This window comes from Microcaecilia unicolor, chromosome 6 (genome assembly GCF_901765095.1).
Source record: "Microcaecilia unicolor chromosome 6, aMicUni1.1, whole genome shotgun sequence".
Taxonomy (NCBI): Eukaryota; Metazoa; Chordata; class Amphibia; order Gymnophiona; family Siphonopidae; genus Microcaecilia; species Microcaecilia unicolor.
Window position 1 is genome coordinate 196027458 of NC_044036.1, and position 19939 is coordinate 196047396.

At 39.2% G+C, this 19939-nt stretch overlaps 1 protein-coding gene across 1 annotated transcript in view; it reads right to left on the reverse strand.

Annotated features, from left to right (window-relative positions):
- Positions 1-19939, reverse strand: part of DOCK3 (dedicator of cytokinesis 3) — an 873576-nt gene that overhangs the window by 598479 nt on the left and 255158 nt on the right. The window contains exon 16 of the mRNA XM_030206787.1: positions 5837-5999. Within this exon, the coding sequence (XP_030062647.1) occupies positions 5837-5999 (163 nt within the window). The remainder of the gene's footprint in view (positions 1-5836; positions 6000-19939) is intronic.

A 19939-nucleotide genomic window follows, 5' to 3' on the forward strand; every position in this document is an offset into this window, starting at 1 on the left:
GAAGACCAAGTTATTAGATAGGGGATATTGTAAAAAAATTATAAAATAAGCCTACAATCAGGCTTTGCTAAACCACTGTGAATTCTTGTAGCAAGACAAAGTTAACAGTCATCACAAGATGCTATATTATTTATTTATAGGATTTATTTACCGCCTTTTTGAAGGAATTCACTCAAGGCGGTGTACAGTAAGGGTAGATCAAACATGAGCAGTAGGCAATTAGAGCAGTAAATATATTTGAACAACAATACAAAGTATCGTATGGTATACTACTTGCAATGACAACATAATATGTACTAGAACATTATAATTGGTAGTGAAGGTTAAGGCAAAGTTATAACATATAGATGAGTAAGAAAGTAGGAAGAATTAGAAAGTAAGGTGATTGATTTGAAGAAAGTTACACGTGAGGTCAGAGAAATGGTTAAATATTATCTCAGCTAGGGTAGGAGTGGATAAACATGTCCCGCTACAGTATGTGCAGCCCGAGTCAATCCTTTGTGTGTGAGTGAGACTAACAAGTTAATTACTTCTTCCAATAAAGGCTTGGTTGAAGAGCCAAGCTTTCACCTGCTTCCTGAAGAAGAGGTAGTCTTGAGTTAAGCGGAGCCTTTCAGGCAATGTATTCCAGAGTGTGGGGGCTACACTGGAGAAGGCTCGCTTGCGGGTATCACATCGTGTAATGTCTTTTGGAGAGGGTGTTGTTAGTGAAAGTCCTTGGCGGTGTGTGGAGGATCATCCTATTCTTCAGATACTCGGGGCCATTTCCTTTCAGGGCCTTAAAGATCAGACATAGAGTTTTAAATTTAGCTCTGTATTGTACTGGTAGCCAATGAAGTTTTTGCAAAAATGGTGTGATGTGGTCATGTCGCTTGCAACCTTCTGTGAGTTTTGCTGCTGCATTCTGAATCAACTGGAGCTGGTGCAGGCCCTTTGTAGTCAGACCATTGTATAGTGCATGGCAGTAATCCAGTCTTGATGTTACCATGGCATGCACAACTGGGATAAGATTTACCTTCTCAATGTAAGGAGAGAGGCAGCGTAGCTGTCGCAAATATTAGAAGCAGCTCTTGAAGGTTGCTTGGATTTGTATTCCAAGGTTCCTGACTTGTGATTTGAGGAGGAGTTCATTCTTCCCAAAAGGGATTTTGATGTCAGGTATGTATCCATTTGTATGAGGGACCCAGAGAAGCTCGGTTTTACTTGGGTTCAGGCAAAGTTTGTTGTGTTTAGCCCATTCTTGAATTGATGTTAGACAAGTGATCATTTTATTTAAGGCTGTATGTAAGTCAGGTTCAGTGGGTATGAGTAGCTGCACATCATCCGCATAGATGTAGAACTGAGTGTCCATTGACCGAATCAGCTCAGCTAGTGGCTTGAGGTAGATATTGAACAGAATAGGTGACAGTATAAATCCTTGTGGTACCCCGCAGGTCAGTGTCCATGGTGGTGATGATTTGCTGCCATTCATTATGGATTGTCGCCTGTCTGATAGATAGGATCTGAACCAGGCAAGTACTGTTCCATTGATATCTGTTTCTGTCAGTCGTGCTAGCAAGATATCATGATCCACAGTGTCAAAAGCTGCTGTGAAATCTAGCAGTACTAACATTGAGGCAAATCCCTTGTCTCAGTTTCTGTGAAGATCATCTAGCAGGGATACGAGGGCCGTTTCTGTTCCATAACCAGGTCTGAATCCAGACTGACATGGATCTAGCCAGTTACTCTTTTCTAGCCATTCATTAAGTTGAACACAGACTGTTTGTTCTATGAGTTTCCCTAGAAATGGGATGTTGGATACTGGCCTGTAACTTTCAAGTTTGTCCTGGTCAAGGTTGTTTTTCTTCAGCAGAGGGCGAACCACTGCCCTTTTTAATGCTGTTGGTTGTTGCCCATTAGAGAGAGAGGTGTTCACAATTTTTGTGGTGCCTTCTATAAGGCCCATACTTGCCTGCTGCACTGTCTTTGATGGGCAGGGATCAAGGTAGCAGGTAGTTGGTCGAAGTTCTTTTAGGATTTTGTCAAGGCTCTCCTCTGTCATTAGGTTAAAAGTGTTCCATCTGTCTCTGTTAGGAGGGGGTGAGCTTATGCACCCCTGGTTGACTGGTTGGGCACTGTGTGTTGAGATGTACAAATTTATCATCTAAAGTAGCCAAAGTTATTAAGAGACACTGACGGTTCTGTCCGCTCATGAGACATTCAGTAAAATTCAATGCACAATATCGTATTCCCAAAGTACTAATTTGTCAGATTTGTTATGCCACTCTGATATATGGACACAGAAAGATATTGTGAATCTTGGACATCGCAAGTGTGAAAATGTGTGATCTGTGTAGTTACGCAAGAAGCCACTCAGTTTTGGGATAATAATAGTCAGATTTGCATTTAGATAAGATGTTCAACTTCCTGTATTTCCAAGGCGGTGATATATATGATTATTTGTCCTTGTGGATTAAAGTATATTGGACAAATTAAGCGGATTCTGAAAACAAGACTGATTGTACATAAACATTGTATCTCAACTGGTAAAACTGCCATGCCATTAGTTATGCACTGTCAGGAATGCCAACATACTTTTAATCAATTGCAATGTATGGCTATCAATCAGATTAGAGACACTGGACGGAGAGGAGATATCGCACAGAGTTTACATCAACTTGAGCAAAGATGGATTTTTTAAATTGCAAACTGAAACACCAAATGGATGAATGGCCCTATGGAATGGGAGGCTTTCTATAGAGGTGGTGTTTCTTTAAATTCTGCTGGTGGATGATGTCAGAGATTGAGAGGTATAAGCTAATTCAAAAAAATAGGATAGAGCCCCCTATATTATTAAGTCAATATGTATAAATAATAGTGTGAGGGTCCTCAAAAAGTCTGACTATATCAAGTTATTGTTATAGGAGGAAAAAGCCTCAAGAAGCTCAAAAGGTTGCTAAAAGCAACTTGAGCAGGACTGCTTCATAATCGGCTTTGAAACGGCATAAAAAAACCTCCTAATAAATTCCTAGTGAGAAAAAACACACGAGGCTCTCTCTCTATTCAGAATATGACCGGTGAACCCTGATGCAAGCGATGAAACGCTGGCCACCGTTGGTTACGGTCTGTCAGTTGAATTGAGAGGAGCGTGAAGAGCGAGGAGTGAAGAGCTGAGAGCAAGGTAGATCGACTCGAAGCTAAGTAGCCTGTTAGATTTTTGTTGTGGATAGAGTTCTAGAATGATACTGTTAGCACAGTACCTTTCCATAACATTGAATAACAGGTGGACTGTATTAGGAGGTTTTTTATGCCGTTTCAAAGCCGATGACGAAGCATTCCTGCTCAAGTTGCTTTTGAGCTTCTTGAGGCTTTTTCCTCTTATAATAATAACTTGATATAGTCAGACTTTTTGAGGACCCTCACACTATTATTTATACATAGAGATTGAGAGGTTCCTTTTTGTGAGCATCTTATATATCCACCGTCACTATCTTGATGTCAAGGAGGAAGTTTGGTTTCCCGATTCCTATTTCGAAACAAGGGGAACCTTTATCGAGGATTTGTTATTGTGTGTCACAGTTGATGGACTGTTTTTGAGAATACATCTGAGGGAAGCTAGTGTGGCATGCTTATGAATACAAGAGTTTCTTCTGCAGCTAAGTAATACATTTTTACTGTGCACAGTATATTTAACTATATTATTGAATGTTCTAGGCTTCCTGGCTTCTGATGGATATTATTTGAGAAGAGAATTGGTACTTTGTGTATTAGTGAGTGTGTCCATTTTTTTTGGCAACAACAGTTTTTTTTCTCCTATGAGGAGTTGTTTTGTGTTGTTGTCTTTTTTCAAGACTAGTTGTGAAACCTGTGATAGAAATCAATCGTGGAGAGGTCGTCTTTGTAGATCCTCCTTGGCAGCTGAGATTTAATTATATAAACTCAGTGACTTGTTCTTTCCTGTTAAAATTCTGAGATTTAGGACATTTTGCTTTCCAAATCGAAAATTCTTTGTGAAGAGCCATCTTTTGTTCCCCACTCTCCTGGTTTTTAAACTTATTTAAGCCAGTGGAACATTTCCCCACAAGGGCTTCTTGTTTTGCAGATTCCTGCTTCAGGGGAATTAACTGTACCTCTCATTTTAGCTAAAATTGCTTTCAAAAGGCATAATTCAGGTTTAGTGCTGTCATCCATATACCTATTTGTAAACCACATGAGTTCAGGCCAAAAAATGTTGCTCATGAAAGCATGGCAATTGGTCAAGAAAGCAATTTTGCAAAATTGGAGAAAAGGGGGGGATATACCAAATTTAACCCAATGGAGGAAATCAGGGCACATGGTCATAATCCCAAGGGCTGGATGAAATTTTAATATGTATGGGAGCCAATTTGGAATGGTATCGCACACCAAGTCCACAGTTGGCTATTACATTATCGAACAGTGTATACTTCATGTCACCTTGAGGAGAAGGGAGGGTTTAGGTTTGTTTAGGTTCCGTCTTATTCGATCTGTTCAATCTCTTTTACCATCTTCAGCACTAAATGTGCTGATCCATTCCCTCGTCATATCACAAATCAATTATTGTAATTCATTATACAAAGGCTTTAGAACTAAAGACCTATGTCGATTACAACTGGTACAGACCACAACCATTCACATAACGCTAAAACATTTGACCACATAACACCACTTTTACAGATTTCCCATTAGCTCCCTGTTACTTATCACATTACATATAAAATACTCCTACTGGTTTTTAAAACATTAGCTTCCAATGAACCTATTTATCATTGATTGTCTACTGCTACCCTATCTCCCACCGTGTTCACTCCACTCTCAAAACCAGAATTTACTTATCATATCGAGTTATAATAAGTGTCATGCTACAATATTTTCTGTTCAGGGCCCACGCCTTTGGAATTCCCTACCTAACTCTTTCAACAATGTAGACTCTCTAGTTGCTTTCAAGAAAGAACTTAAAACATTTCTATTTCACGATGTGTTTGCCTAGGTATTTGAATATTTACAAATAATTGTTCCTCTCTTCTCCGAATACTTAAAGAGCATCCCTAGTGTTTCTCCACCCCTCCTTTTTCTTAAATATTGGAGTTCTTCCCCCCTTCCCTCACAGTCTTATATTCACTAATAATTTTATCATGAAATTGTAAGCTGCCCAACTGGCAGGTTAGTAAGGCATAATAAACTTGAAACCTGATATAGTTTGATCATATATATAGAAAAGACAGATATAAAATCAAGTGCTACAGAAGTCAACATTTTTAGCACTTTCCTTCTAGTGATGACAACTATGCAGGATCTGTGGGGCAGCTGGGCAATAGCGATCACAGGGCAATCAAACCAGTAAGGACTAGATCCTAAGTCCTTTCCCCTCTGTTCAATTTCTGGATCAACTGCTCTATGAAGCATACATTTATAGCATCTAGAAACTTTACAGCCCTGCAACATTTCAATGAGAAATCTACCTAATCAATATTGGAGCTTGGCCTGGGCATTTGGTGAGTTTCTTATTTTCTTCTCCTTAGTATTTCATTTGTGGAAAAATTACTGGTTGATGGAATGATCATTTTGGTTACATTTTGTTTAATTTGTATGTCTTACACTATGTAATGAAAATGCTGATAGCATAACCTGCTGTTTACATATTTTATAAAATTTTAAATTAAAAATGTTTAAAAAAATGATAGAATAACTGACCCAATGCAAAATAAAATATTTTTGTGGCAGGCTAATTCATCAAACGGGACTGAATTTAAGATACTTTGTCATGTCATTTGTGGATAACGTGAAGGACGTAGGTAGTCCTTGAACAATGAGCATATGTTCTATTAAATGTACTCACTTGAGCAGTGCCTGAACTCAAAGCGGAGGTGGCAGCCTCGAAATCTGTCAATAGGGATAGGCAACTTAATGATTTCTCCCCAGCGAGGGCTATTACTGTGGTACAGGACGAAAGAATGGTACTGGCTCCTGCTTGGCTCACCACAACCTAGGCTGATGCAGTCCTGGAAAACAAGAGACAGATATCAAAAAAGGAATTTATCATTGTCATTGCTTGGTGACTTCTAGAGATAGGAGAGGCAATGTAGGAAGCAATTTTTCCCAATTTTTGTACCGTTTAGACAAAAACATTTATACATCAATGTCTAAAACTTGAATCTACTTTGCAATAAGGATTTCCAGAGGTAACTTGAGATCCATTTTTTAAATCTAGGAGGACAAGGAAACCATATCCTTTACTGGAGTTAGTCCAATTTGGAATACAGTTGGCACAGATCAAATACTGAAGAACATGAATTCTCAGCTTCATCTTTATTTTATGGGGAATTTTTAAACCCTTAAATGTAGAAGAGCACATTTAAAGGACATGAATGAGGAGCAACTCTTCATGGGCAAAACCCTTATCTAAATAACAGCAACAACAGAAAGAAGAAATAGTCACAGCACCTAATCTTAGTCCAACCTATTCATGTGCCTTCAAAGGTACATAACATAGCCTTTATATATACATTTTCATAACTAGTAGTATGACCTATGGTGCAGCTCATAGCCACATGACTATTATGATTAGGTGCACCAATTAAAGTGTCACTGGCGTGTGGAAGAGAGAACATTAAGAAAACAACTTTAAAAATGTAAAGGACAAAGCAATATTGACATTTTATTACGAAATATGTCCAGTCATTATTCTGTACAAACAGAAAGAATGTTTACAGACAAAAACGCTGTCTTGACAAAATAGCTCCCTTTCTGAACTCTTCACAATCGTATGCGATTGTTGGAACTGGCAGGTTTGAATGATAGGATTCAGTGGACGGTGTTCTTATAAGTTTTGAATCAAGTAGGACCTGTCTTAAGAAGATTTCAGTTATGATAAAGCAGTGAAGTCAGGAACAGCGAACTGCTAGTTCACATGAAAATTGGTGGATTTAGATTAAGATATCAAATGCATTACAACAATTCATATAAATAGGAAACTCACAGGCTAAATTCTCCCAGGGTTCATTATTTAAAATTCAGAAGAATATCATTATTATATATAGTTGACAAAATCTTTATTTTCAAAAATATAAACACAATATTTTATGTTTCTACAAATACACATCACAAATATCATATAAAACTACATAATAATCATTCATACTCACTCATACATTCATTATCCATAAAATCAAAAACACAGGTCCAAGAGATGGAACCAGGGAGCAGAAATGATACCAATCTGCCACAGTCTCACGTGAGAGCACCTAATGATATCCAAAACTTTTGATCTTCCAGCAGCGTTTCAAAGCTGCCCCAATTCACAATGGAAAATCCAACAAGGCTCTTCACATCCACTGGTTCCAACTCTTAATACCACTCAAAATCTTTATTATTACTCATATATATCTCTGCTTATTCCAAGCCAACTTCAGTGTCTTTTATCTTGTTCTCAAATACTCGTATTCAGCTCAGTTCATTCATTTTCAGCTTGACACAAACACTTAGTTTCGCTCAATTGGCGTACCAATCATGTGTTTCGCTCAACAGGAGTCATCAGGAGCTGTTACTCTGTATATATATATATATATACAGTGGGGGAAATAAGTATTTGATCCCTTGCTGATTTTGTAAGTTTGCCCACTGACAAAGACATGAGCAGCCCATAATTGAAGGGTAGGTTATTGGTAACAGTGAGAGATAGCACATCACAAATTAAATCCGGAAAATCACATTGTGGAAAGTATATGAATTTATTTGCATTCTGCAGAGGGAAATAAGTATTTAATCCCTCTGGCAAACAAGACCTAATACTTGGTGGCAAAACCCTTGTTGGCAAGCACAGCGGTCAGACGTCTTCTGTAGTTGATGATGAGGTTTGCACACGTCAGGAGGAATTTTGGTCCACTCCTCTTTGCAGATCATCTCTAAATCATTAAGAGTTCTGGGCTGTCGCTTGGCAACTCGCATCTTCAGCTCCCTCCATAAGTTTTCAATGGGATTAAGGTCTGGTGACTGGCTAGGCCACTCCATGACCCTAATGTGCTTCTTCCTGAGCCACTCCTTTGTTGCCTTGGCTGTATGTTTTGGGTCATTGTCGTGCTGGAAGACCCAGCCACGACCCATTTTTAAGGCCCTGGCGGAGGGAAGGAGGTTGTCACTCAGAATTGTACGGTACATGGCCCCATCCATTCTCCCCATTGATGCGGTGAAGTAGTCCTGTGCCCTTAGCAGAGAAACACCCTCAAAACATAACATTTCCACCTCCTTGCTTGACAGTGGGGACGGTGTTCTTTGGGTCATAGGCAGCATTTCTCTTCCTCCAAACACGGCGAGTTGAGTTCATGCCAAAGAGCTCAATTTTTGTCTCATCTGACCACAGCACCTTCTCCCAATCACTCTCGGCATCATCCAGGTGTTCACTGGCAAACTTCAGACGGGCCGTCACATGTGCCTTCCGGAGCAGGGGGACCTTGCGGGCACTGCAGGATTGCAATCCGTTATGTCGTAATGTGTTACCAATGGTTTTCGTGGTGACAGTGGTCCCAGCTGCCTTGAGATCATTGACAAGTTCCCCCCTTGTAGTTGTAGGCTGATTTCTAACCTTCCTCATGATCAAGGATACCCCACGAGGTGAGATTTTGCGTGGAGCCCCAGATCTTTGTCGATTGACAGTCATTTTGTACTTCTTCCATTTTCTTACTATGGCACCAACAGTTGTCTCCTTCTCGCCCAGCGTCTTACTGATGGTTTTGTAGCCCATTCCAGCCTTGTGCAGGTGTATGATCTTGTCCATGACATCCTTAGACAGCTCCTTGCTCTTGGCCATTTTGTAGAGGTTAGAGTCTGACTGATTCACTGAGTCTGTGGACAGGTGTCTTTCATACAGGTGACCATTGCCGACAGCTGTCTGTCATGCAGGTAACGAGTTGATTTGGAGCATCTACCTGGTCTGTAGGGGCCAGATCTCTTACTGGTTGGTGGGGGATCAAATACTTATTTCCCTCTGCAGAATGCAAATGAATTCATATACTTTCCACAATGTGATTTTCCGGATTTAATTTGTGATGTGCTATCTCTCACTGTTACCAATAACCTACCCTTCAATTATGGGCTGCTCATGTCTTTGTCAGTGGGCAAACTTACAAAATCAGCAAGGGATCAAATACTTATTTCCCCCACTGTATATATATATATATATATATATATATATATATATATATATATATATATATAGAATAAGCCAGTAACTACAAAAATACACTTCACAACTTAAATTAACCAAAACCAAAACAGAACTTACCACACAAGGATCTATTAATACCACACCATAGCCGTGAATCAGTCAGTCAGACCGCCCCAGACAGTATATCAACTCAACCGGATATTTCAGAACTATTTCCGTGCTCTATTATAAAGCACTCGTAATTGTATCTAATCCAATCAGAGAGCCCCATGGAGATGACATACCCAAAAAGCAATTAGTTCATCTAACCAGGTCCCATTCTATCTCACGATTTAGTCCCATCGGTTCCAACGTGTTATATAGGAAAATATATTTCTGTTCCAGCCTATGTAATTGCTGTGGTTCATTACCACCTCGAGTATTCATAGATTGATATAAAACAACAAATCTTAGCTCATCTATGTTATGTCCTACCTCTACCCAATGGGTCACAAGAGGTGCTTCCGTTTTCCGTAATCTAATATTACTGAGGTGTTCCCCCACTCGCAACTTTATTTTCCTAATGGTATAACTGATATATCATCTTCCACAAGGGCAACATATTCCATAAACCACTTTACTCGAATTACACTCTGTCCGATTCCTCAGGAAGTGACGCCTATTATTCCCCAAAATAATATGATCCGTGCATATACAGTATCTACATTACATGCATTTTTCACACTGAAAGTGACCACTCCTACACGGTTCCATAGGCGCAGCATACCTACTTCTTGATAGCAATTCCCTTAAATTTTGCGCTCTTCTATAAGAGACTTTCGGGGGCACTTTAAATATAGAATGAACCCCCAATACGTTCCAATATTTAGCTACCACTTTACGCAGCAGCATAGCTTGTTTTGAATACGGAAGAATGCATGTCAAACAGTCCTTAGACTCTTTTTCTTGCTCAACCAAGAGCCAGTCTCTATGAATATTTTTCACCCTTTTGAGGGCTTTTTTCATTACTGGTTTCGGATATTGTCTGCATTTAAATCGCTTAGCGACAACTGCCACCTGATATCTATAATCATCATTATCAGAACACAGTCTTTTAACCCTCAATAGTTGACCCAGTGGAATCCCATCTCTTAAATTTTTTGGATGGAAACTGTTATAATGTAACAAAGAGTTACGATCGGTTTCTTTCCTATATAACATAGTACTAAGTCTACCATCTTTCAAAGAAATCATAATATCCAAAAAATTTATACATTCCTTTGAGTTGTGATCCTCAAACCTAATATTCTCATCACATTGGTTCAAAAAGGTAATAAATGAGCATAGCTCTTCCTCATCCCCCACCCATATGAAAAAAATATCATCGATAAAACGTTTCCAAATGGGTATTTTCTGATAGTAATGAGAGCTGAAGACAAAACTAGACTCAAATAAACCCATAAACAGACAGGAAATGGTCGGGGCTACAGATGACCCCATCGCTACTCCCTTAGTTTGTAGAAAAAATCTTCCATCATATACGAAATAGTTGTTATCAAGGGTGGTCATGAGGGGAATCAAGATGGCGCCAGTAACGGCTGTTGGATCCCGGAGCTCCTAAGATTTGACAGTGTTCGCGAGAGAGAAATTCTTACCCCGACTTTTGGATGGGGAAAAGAAAGGGAAAAACGCTGGCACTCACCTCCTCTGTACCAGCGCTACCCCCAGCTTCTCATCAAACGACGCTCGAAAACTTTGGAATCGGGACCCTGCGCGTGCAGGCTTCTACCTCGATGGGCTCACTCCAGTTCGGAGCAGAGCGCAGCGTAGAGGGCGTGACGCTGAGCCCTCATTCTCTCACCGCTCCCCCACAACCCGGAAGTGTAGCAGAATCGACGGGTCCACAACAGCTGGAATTGCTGTTTGTGGAAGGAGGTCCCTCGAGTACCTCTACTCCGGGGAAGGAGACAACAATTCAGGGACAAACGCTGGTCGGGTTCCCTGCCTCCCACGGAGTCACTTCAGAGAGCTGTGGAGGAATGAAAAGACCAACTCAGGTGACGATGCCTATTGTAAATTCCAGGGGCCCTCTTTGCACCCCAGGAATTCTACTATGTGTTGGGCTGCCTGGCTACATTGTTTTGATATTGCATCCCTGTAATATTTCTGTTGAGGAGGCACCAGAAGGCGTAATATCAAGATAATGGCCATGACCATGGTCTTGTGTCTATCAAGATGTAAATGAATTCTTGGTTATCTATGTACCCAAATGTCTTAAGAGTATTTTATACACAGAATGAGTGATAGGTGTGAATATAGCTTAATTTGTAGAATAAGTGGGAAATGAAGAATGGATGGAAATTAAGACAAACATAGTTTTAGGAAGATAAGTACATTTTATTTCTTACCCAAAGACAAGTCTTCAAGTTGGTACAAATTACAGATTTAGTCTGACAGCTCACCCCAAGTAGGGTCTTCAGTTCGGTACAGAATCTGGAGGTAACCGGACAGAGCTTCGCTGCTTCCAAGGTGTCGACGAAGGACTCCCAAATTAAGCCAAATTCTCCCTTCTTTTATACCCTCACATCTCAATACAAGTCTATGGCAGGACCTATTTTGGACCTATTTTTTTCAAATATTTCTCAATTTCTTAGATCATACTTTCATATCCGGCCACCTGTTGTTCTGTACCCAACTCTTTTCCGCTCTAGCTATTTCTAGAGTTGCCACACTTTCCGGCAATGTCAACATGTTTTTGGAACAAGTTGTTTTTCTCGTTTAAAATATCTTTATCAGTTTCACATCTTCCTTTTGCAATACCTTTAACCTCTGATGATCTCTATCCCATCTTATACAAAAAATAAGCTCCATTTTAAATACCACATTTTATCCTTTTTATCCATCATTCTTTTATTATAGGTGCTATATTCTATTACCAAGTTGTACCTGTTTGTGTCAAGACTCATTGTTCTGATCTGCTTTCTGCAGATTCTCAAATATAAAATCATTTGCTTGTTATCTGGCCTAGTCAGTACTTTTTCAGTTGTTTTAGGCCGTGTGGCTTTGCCCATCTCTATTTCAGTGGTGGGTCTGAAGCCAGGCCATATATTAACATTCCCCTCTTCACCCTATCCCATAGGGTGACACCAGGGTAAATGTACCATGGTACCATCCATTCCAGAAGGTATTCTATAAGGCCGTCTATTTTTCTGAGTCTTAATGTAAACCGGTACAGTCAGATGTATTTGGTTTTAGATTATCATCTTGGCACCACTTCAATTATTTCAAACCTCTTATCTACATTTGTGGTTATACAAAAACTTATAGTTACTATGTTAATATTTTTCTTCAACCCTTTAATATGCAGGTTCTACCTTATTCTTACCTATGTGAGTACATTTTGTTTTCAATCATAAATTCTTTGGTTATATACTGATTATACCTTAAGTATACCTTTGTATAGATTTGCATAGACATTTTGCTCATGTATCACATCATCTTAAAAAGCTTTATATGGTTATATTATATCCCTGTGTGCTTTTTCCTGATTATACAGTTGCAGACATCTCTCTAGTGTCTCTAGCAGTTGCATAGCGATTGGTCCTTCTCAGAGGGAGATAGTCCAATGTGTTATCTCCAGTGGTGTTGGGAAGGAGATTTTTGTACAGGGCATACTGTCCTGCTGTTGTCTTTTTCATTATTGCAGTTTCAATTAAGCGTTCTACTAAGCCTCTAGCACAAGGGATTATGCAACATCCTACTAGTACGAAAATTGCTACCACTATGATTATGGTCGTGGCTGCTGAAATGATAAATGTTTTCCATTTACCAAAAGCTCTATCCATCCAACCAGTCCAGGATGTGTCAACGCCAGAGTTCTCTGCCAATTCTTGTGACAGTGAGGTTAAGCCTTCCAAAGCTCTGGTGATTGATCCATCTGGAGCAGTATTGTTGGGGATAAAGGTGCAACACTGTGTACCTATTTTCCGGCACACTCCGCCTTCCGATGCTAAAATCTGGTCAAGAACTAATCTATTTTCTAACGTCATTCTGCTGGTGGCGTCTAATTGCGCTGCAATTCCTTGAACTGCATCCCTGGTATAATTGACAAACCTCTGCTGGTTGTAATATATATAGTTGATCCAGTCTACATTCTTATTGATAGTAGCCCACCAAAAGAAGGCAGATTCGAATCCCGCAGCTATTTGGTTTCTGGCTTTGAACTCATCAGGAACCCCTCTTGGAACTCCAATTGCATCTATATAGACCCGATCATCAAAAGATCCAGGCATTGCATTTCTCTTCACTCGTGAGGAAGAGCTGCTATGAGGAGGGAGCAAAGAGGCTATTATAATTGGAATTACCAATTTGACTAAGGCACATCTGCCTGTCCAACTTCTGTGAAGTGTGTGGTGGATAGTGCGAGTTCCACAATACCACCATATGTCTGCTCTAGCTTGTGAAAAGTCTGTGAGATTTAGATTTCGCAGAGTCCCTTTTTCTAGGGTTGTATTACAATTGGTCAAATTTCCTAGAAACCGTGTATTCTTCACCCCATATCGTTCCAGACATGTATGATATCTGGTAGCAGGATCTGGAATCCTGAATGCGGGTGGAACCCTCAGCCGGGGGGGTAAGTAGGGGTGGTGCTTATCAAGATGTTGACAAGACTTATTCACTTTAGTTGTTACCTGAAGTAACTGTAGCATACACCAAAAGCCATCTGGATCATTGTGCAGATCTAAAGGGAAAGGAACTACGGTTGGTTCTGCTCTTGCATGGGCACAAAAATAACAATTAGAGACATTCAAACTCTTCGTAGTATAATGTGCCCATTCGAGCCACAGGTTTGTATCTCCAAATCCTGTTTCTAGCGCCACTAAATCTTTAGAATCATTAATCGGCACAATCTGGTAAGGTATCTTTATTTCTGGGATCTTTGTTGGCATCAAAGGATTCTTTTCTGGTTGGGCTGGGGGTGGAACAATCTTGAATTTTCCAATGGGATCTCTACCTGTGGCATCAATTCCTAAAGAATAAGTTCTGTATGTAGTAGCCGTTACTCCTCTGAAAGTGATAGCCACTTGATTACATTTGGTCATTGGACAGAGGCCATTCACTCGCAATTTCATGATAGAAATGCTCTTTTTGAGATCTGGAATCTCACTACCTGAGTATGGAACCCATGAACCTGTATACCACCATACTTGCGCCCAACCTCCGCAATTGGAGAAGGGACACAGATATACCTCGAAAGCTGACAAATATTGCTGCACAGGATGTTCCCCACACATGGTATAAGAACATACATCAAGGGTTATTGTGGTTGTGTCCTTGGTAGTGGGTAATGTTATTTCGTAAGTGGTCGTAAATTGTTGCAGAAAATTTTCTAGATGCTGTGCTCCTTGTATCATGGGCATGGTGAGCACACACAACAGAAGAGCTATGCACTTCATGGTGGCAGTTTTCATGGTTAAATGTAAGATCTGGATTGTACCAAAGGTAATTGGCGGTTAATGAAAATGAGTAACAAAATTAATCCTAGGGTCTTAACCAGAACTGCAATATTAACACTATGCTTTGGGATGCAATCCAGGAGGTAAAGAGCACTTTACTTCATATGAATACTTCCATAAATGGTGAAATTGTGGAACTGAAGCAAACTAGTCAGAGCTTATCTATAAAAGCTCAAGAACAGAATGAAAAAATGTCGAAGATGGAGACTGAGTTTAAACAGTTACAGGATTTAACAGTGACTTTGGTAAAAGAAAAGGAAACTCAGGAAAGAAAGATGGAGTATTTGGAGAATAACAGGAGGAAAAATAACCTGAGGATATTGAACTTTCCTAAATCTCCTTTAGTATCTTCAATTGATATGCTTAGAAAATATTTTGTAGATATATTGGGAATCCCTGTAGAGGGAGCTCCCCCTATTACAAGGGCCCAATTAAGCTCATTTTCAAAGCACATAGCCTTCCAAAATTCCATAGAAACCTATGAAACTTTGGAAGGCTAAGTGCTTTGAAAATATGCCTTATAATATCTCTGGAACAGTGAGATCCTCAGAACAACCTCAGGTTGCTTCAAATCTTAATTTGACAGAATTTCTTGAGAACTCCTTGGAAGTGATCAGTGAAAGAACAACTTTAATTGTGACATTCGCTCTTGAACTAGATAGAAATAATATTTTCAGGCTATACTTTCGCCATTTAAACGATTGTTTCTTGGGTCAGAAAATTCAAATTTTCCCTGACATGGCAAGGAGCACACAGAAAAGGAGAAAGGAATTTCTATTGTATAAATCTAGAGTTATTAATTTAGGTGCAACTTTTCTGTTAAAGTTTCCTTGTAAATGCTATGTAACTTTTGAATTAGTTAATTATATATTTTTCTCTCCCGCAAAATTGTTAGAATTTATTGTAATGAAGGAAGCTGTTAAGCCCAAGGATTTGCCTTCCTAATTGAGAACGCTGTTATGTTGGCTGTAGAATCTCTGCATTAATCCAACCGTTAATAACTTAGTTTATAGCTATGTTATTTTTTTTTCTTTTTCCTTTATTTTATTGCCTAGTATCTTGATTCAAATAGATTGTGGACAAAATTTAAAAGTTTATCTTCTATTTTAAGCCAGAAATGGCTATAAGTAGTTCTCTTTTTTTTTTTCAGCTGTTTGTATTTTCTGATATTTCCTCATTTATGTCATTGTATGTAAATGAAAAACTTATAAATAAAGAAATTAAAAAAAAAAATCAAGGGTGGTCATTTTCTTCATTAATTCAGTTTGCGCTATAGACAGCCCCATTTTCTGCAAATAGTAATTAACAGTATTCTTAGCACATATTTGCGGGATATTTATATATAGCGCTCTAACGTCAAGCATTACCAATCTAACCGCAGCATACTGAGAAAGATCCATTCCATCCATAATATTAATCAGATGAGCGGAGTCCCTCAAATATGATCAAAGCTGTAGAACCCGACTACTCAGATGAAAATTTAAATACTGTGAAAGAGGTTCTAGCATAGATTGGTTACTCGACACAATAGTTCTACCCGATGGGGACGTCAGCGACTTGTGCACTTTTGGGAAAAAATAAATCACAGGTATTCTCGGATATTTATTATACAAATAATTGTATTATTTTTTAGTGATTAATTGATCTTCTAATGCGCTTAACAACAACGTCCCCCACCTGTTGATGAAGAAAATGCATGGGATCCTCATTTAGAGGTTGGTAATAGTGTGAGTCCAACAATTGCCGCACAGCCTCTCTATCATATGCTATCTTATCCATGACAACAACACCTCCCCCCCTTGTCTGCCCTAACAATAACCACTGACATATTGTTCTTAAGGGACCTCAACGCTTCCTGTTGTCTAATCGTCAAACTTCTATACTGTTTTAACTTGCATCCTTCTATAGTCTCTAAGTCCCCTTTCAGACCGTCTAGAGGAACAAGACAAGGTTGTCCTCTATCCCTATTACTATTTAATATAGCCTTAGAACCCCTACTCTTAACAATACTACAATCTGACCATATTAAAGGTATAGAAATGGATAATTTATCAGCTAAACTTTCGGCATATGCTGATGACGTACTGTTATATACCACTCCTTCATCCATACCTTACATATTAGAAGTTATAAATAACTATTCACTGATCTCTGGATACAAACTAAATCCTACAAAAACAGAAATGCTACCTATGAATATGTCAGCAAGATCATATCAATATACACAATCACCATTCAAATGGTCTCCCACCAGTTTGAAGTACTTAGGTGTATTGTTTGGATCTAATGTTAATGATACAATTAACCTCAATGCAACACATCTACTGAATTGTGTTAATGATATGTCTAAAAAATGGTTACCACTCAAATTATCTTGGTGGGGGTAGATTAGATACCATAAAAATGATGATTACTCCAAAGGTAAATTATGTATTGAGCATGTTACCAATTATGCTTAATGATAACACATACGAAGATAGTCTCTGAGGACAGCAGGCCATTAATTCTCACATGTGGGTGATATCATCAACGTCGCCCAGTGCAGAACGCTTTTATGGCATAATATATCTTTAAGAGCATTTGACATCACCCCCACCATGCATGCTCAAGTGTCTTCCAGCCTGCCACAAGAATGTTGAACCATCAGTACAGTAAGATAGCTATATGAAACAACTCCAAAGGGAGGTGGAAGGGTATGTGAGAATTAATGGCCTGCTGTCCTTGAACACCTGCTACAGGTAAGTATCTTTGCTTTCTCTAAGGGCAAGCAGGGTATGTTATTCTCACGTCGGAATCCCTAGCTACCAGGCTCACCGAAAACAAGGACAGCAGGACAATTAGAACTCACAATGGCGAGTTCAAAATATTAATTAACCTGAAACTATATTCAAATTGTGTGAGTGCAGCCTGGAACAGGACAAAATGGGCCTAGGAGGGTGGAGTTGATTTTAGACCCCTAACAAATTCTGAACAACTGTCTGTCCAAACCATCGCATCCAATATCTTGCAATAGTCAGATGTGAATGTATGGACTGAAGACCATGTTTCAGCCTTGCAAATTCCTGATCTCAAGTGGGCTACTGAAGCCGCCATGGCTCTCACATTATGAGCCTTGACATGACCCTCAATAGTGAATCCCGCCTGGGCATAAGTGAAAGAAATGCAATCTGCCAGCCAATTGGAGACTGCATGTTTCACAACGGCAACCCCCATCCTGTTGGGATCAAAAGAAACAAAAAGCTGAGTGGACCTGTCTGTAAGGCCTAGTCTGCTTCAGGTAAAAGGCCAATGCCAGTTTTCCTAGTAGACTGGCCACACAAGCATTCCAGCAAAGCAGTGGGGCACCCTAGGAGGCACTGTAGTAGACTTTACATAAAAGGTCCTAGGTATACATCTCACCATTACCTCCTTATATTGTACAATGAGCCCTTCAACACCCATGAAAAACCTACTGTACCCAACTTAGCGGGGTTTAAGAAAGGTATGGATAGTTCATAAGCCATTATTAAAATAGACTTGGAAAAATCCACTGCTTATTTCTAGGATATCGAAAACAGAAAAACAAAAACTGGCTCTGCTAAGTCAAAAATATCATTGTAAAAATACACAAACTACAATAGACAAAGCAGTTATGAAGCAACAGAGGAAATGTTGATTCTTTGAAGGTGTCTCATACAATCACAGCGACAAAATAATGTCAATGTGCTATGGCAGCACTCAAGCTTGTGAATTAATATAATCACAGACCACCTCCTACCAACCAATAGTGCACCTTGTTTGCATCGTGTGGAAACCTATATAACTGTGTGTCAATACATTACTAACCTCAAACTCTTTTTATACCACATTTTTTCTTGTGCACTATATCAAAACAATCTTTTATAAAAACTGTTGCAATCACTAATAGGTAATGCAAAAATCAACTTAACTTGATAGCTCAATCTTTCACCGTCTTGATGGACTAGAGCTTATCGTATGTGGGTTGGAGCCTGTTAAATAACACGGATCCCCTAATCCCAATACACGTACAATCTCCGGTATTCTTGTAAGCCCGACAGGACCCTGTTTCGCGGTCAACTGCTTTCTCAAGGGCCAATGTTTCTAAACCAAGGAGAACAAAATTTAAACAACAATAACATCAAAATTTAAGCCTACCATCTGTTGTAACTCAAGGCGTTCACTGGACTTACTTCAACAGAGACTGATACCGTTGTACGACCAGACAAAATGGCGCTGGCGTTTAAGCTTTAAAGTCTATAAACCACACCCCTCTGGGCATACGTCACAGACAGCTGTTAATTTAAAAGAAACAGTTCCAATGTAGATGAGAATTTAAACCAAACGGCTCAACTGTATTTAAACGATAAATCCACTGTGTTTCTTTTTGCAGTAATAGTCTGTTAATGTTGCCGCCTCGGGTATTTGGAATAATATGATCTATTACCATGCATCTTAAAGAATCGGTAGAATGTTGTTGTGTGATGCAATGCTGTACCAGTGGGGCACCAACACAGTTTGTAGAAATTCTTGATCTATGCTCCACCATTCTGGCATTTAATGTTCTATTAGATTTACCAATATATACCTTGTTGCACGGACATCTGATGTAATATATGATATGTGTGGTCCGACAAGTGGTCTGATGTCTCAATTGAAAAGACTGGCCATTATGGCAAAAATTGGAAGTCTCAATCGAAAGCGGGCAAGTCTTACAACCCCTCTTATTGCATCTTTTATGGCTGCCGTTATGGAGTTCGCCCGAAGAAGTGCTGACAGTGATATCAGCTGGGCATAAAATTTCACTAAGATTCCGTGCACGGGAGTAAGCCATTCGTAAACGATAATTCTCAAAAAGAGGATGAGCTCGTATAATGTCCCAATGCCTTTTAATGATTTGGGCTGCTATTTCCCCTCCTTGTATATATCTCATGATAAAAGTCATAACTAAATCATCTTGTGATATTACCGGCGTCTTTTGCAATAATAGATCACGATTCGTATATTTAGCTCTGGTATATGCTTGTTTAAGAACAGTCTTCGGATAGCCACGATGTAATAATTTCTGGCCGAAAAAATGGGATTGCTGCCGAAAATCATTTGCATCAGAACATATTCGCTTGAAACGTAAAAATTGGGACGGTGAAAGATTGAGCTATCAAGTTAAGTTGATTTTTGCATTACCTATTAGTGATTGCAACAGTTTTTATAAAAGATTGTTTTGATATAGTGCACAAGAAAAAATGTGGTATAAAAAGAGTTTGAGGTTAGTAATGTATTGACACAC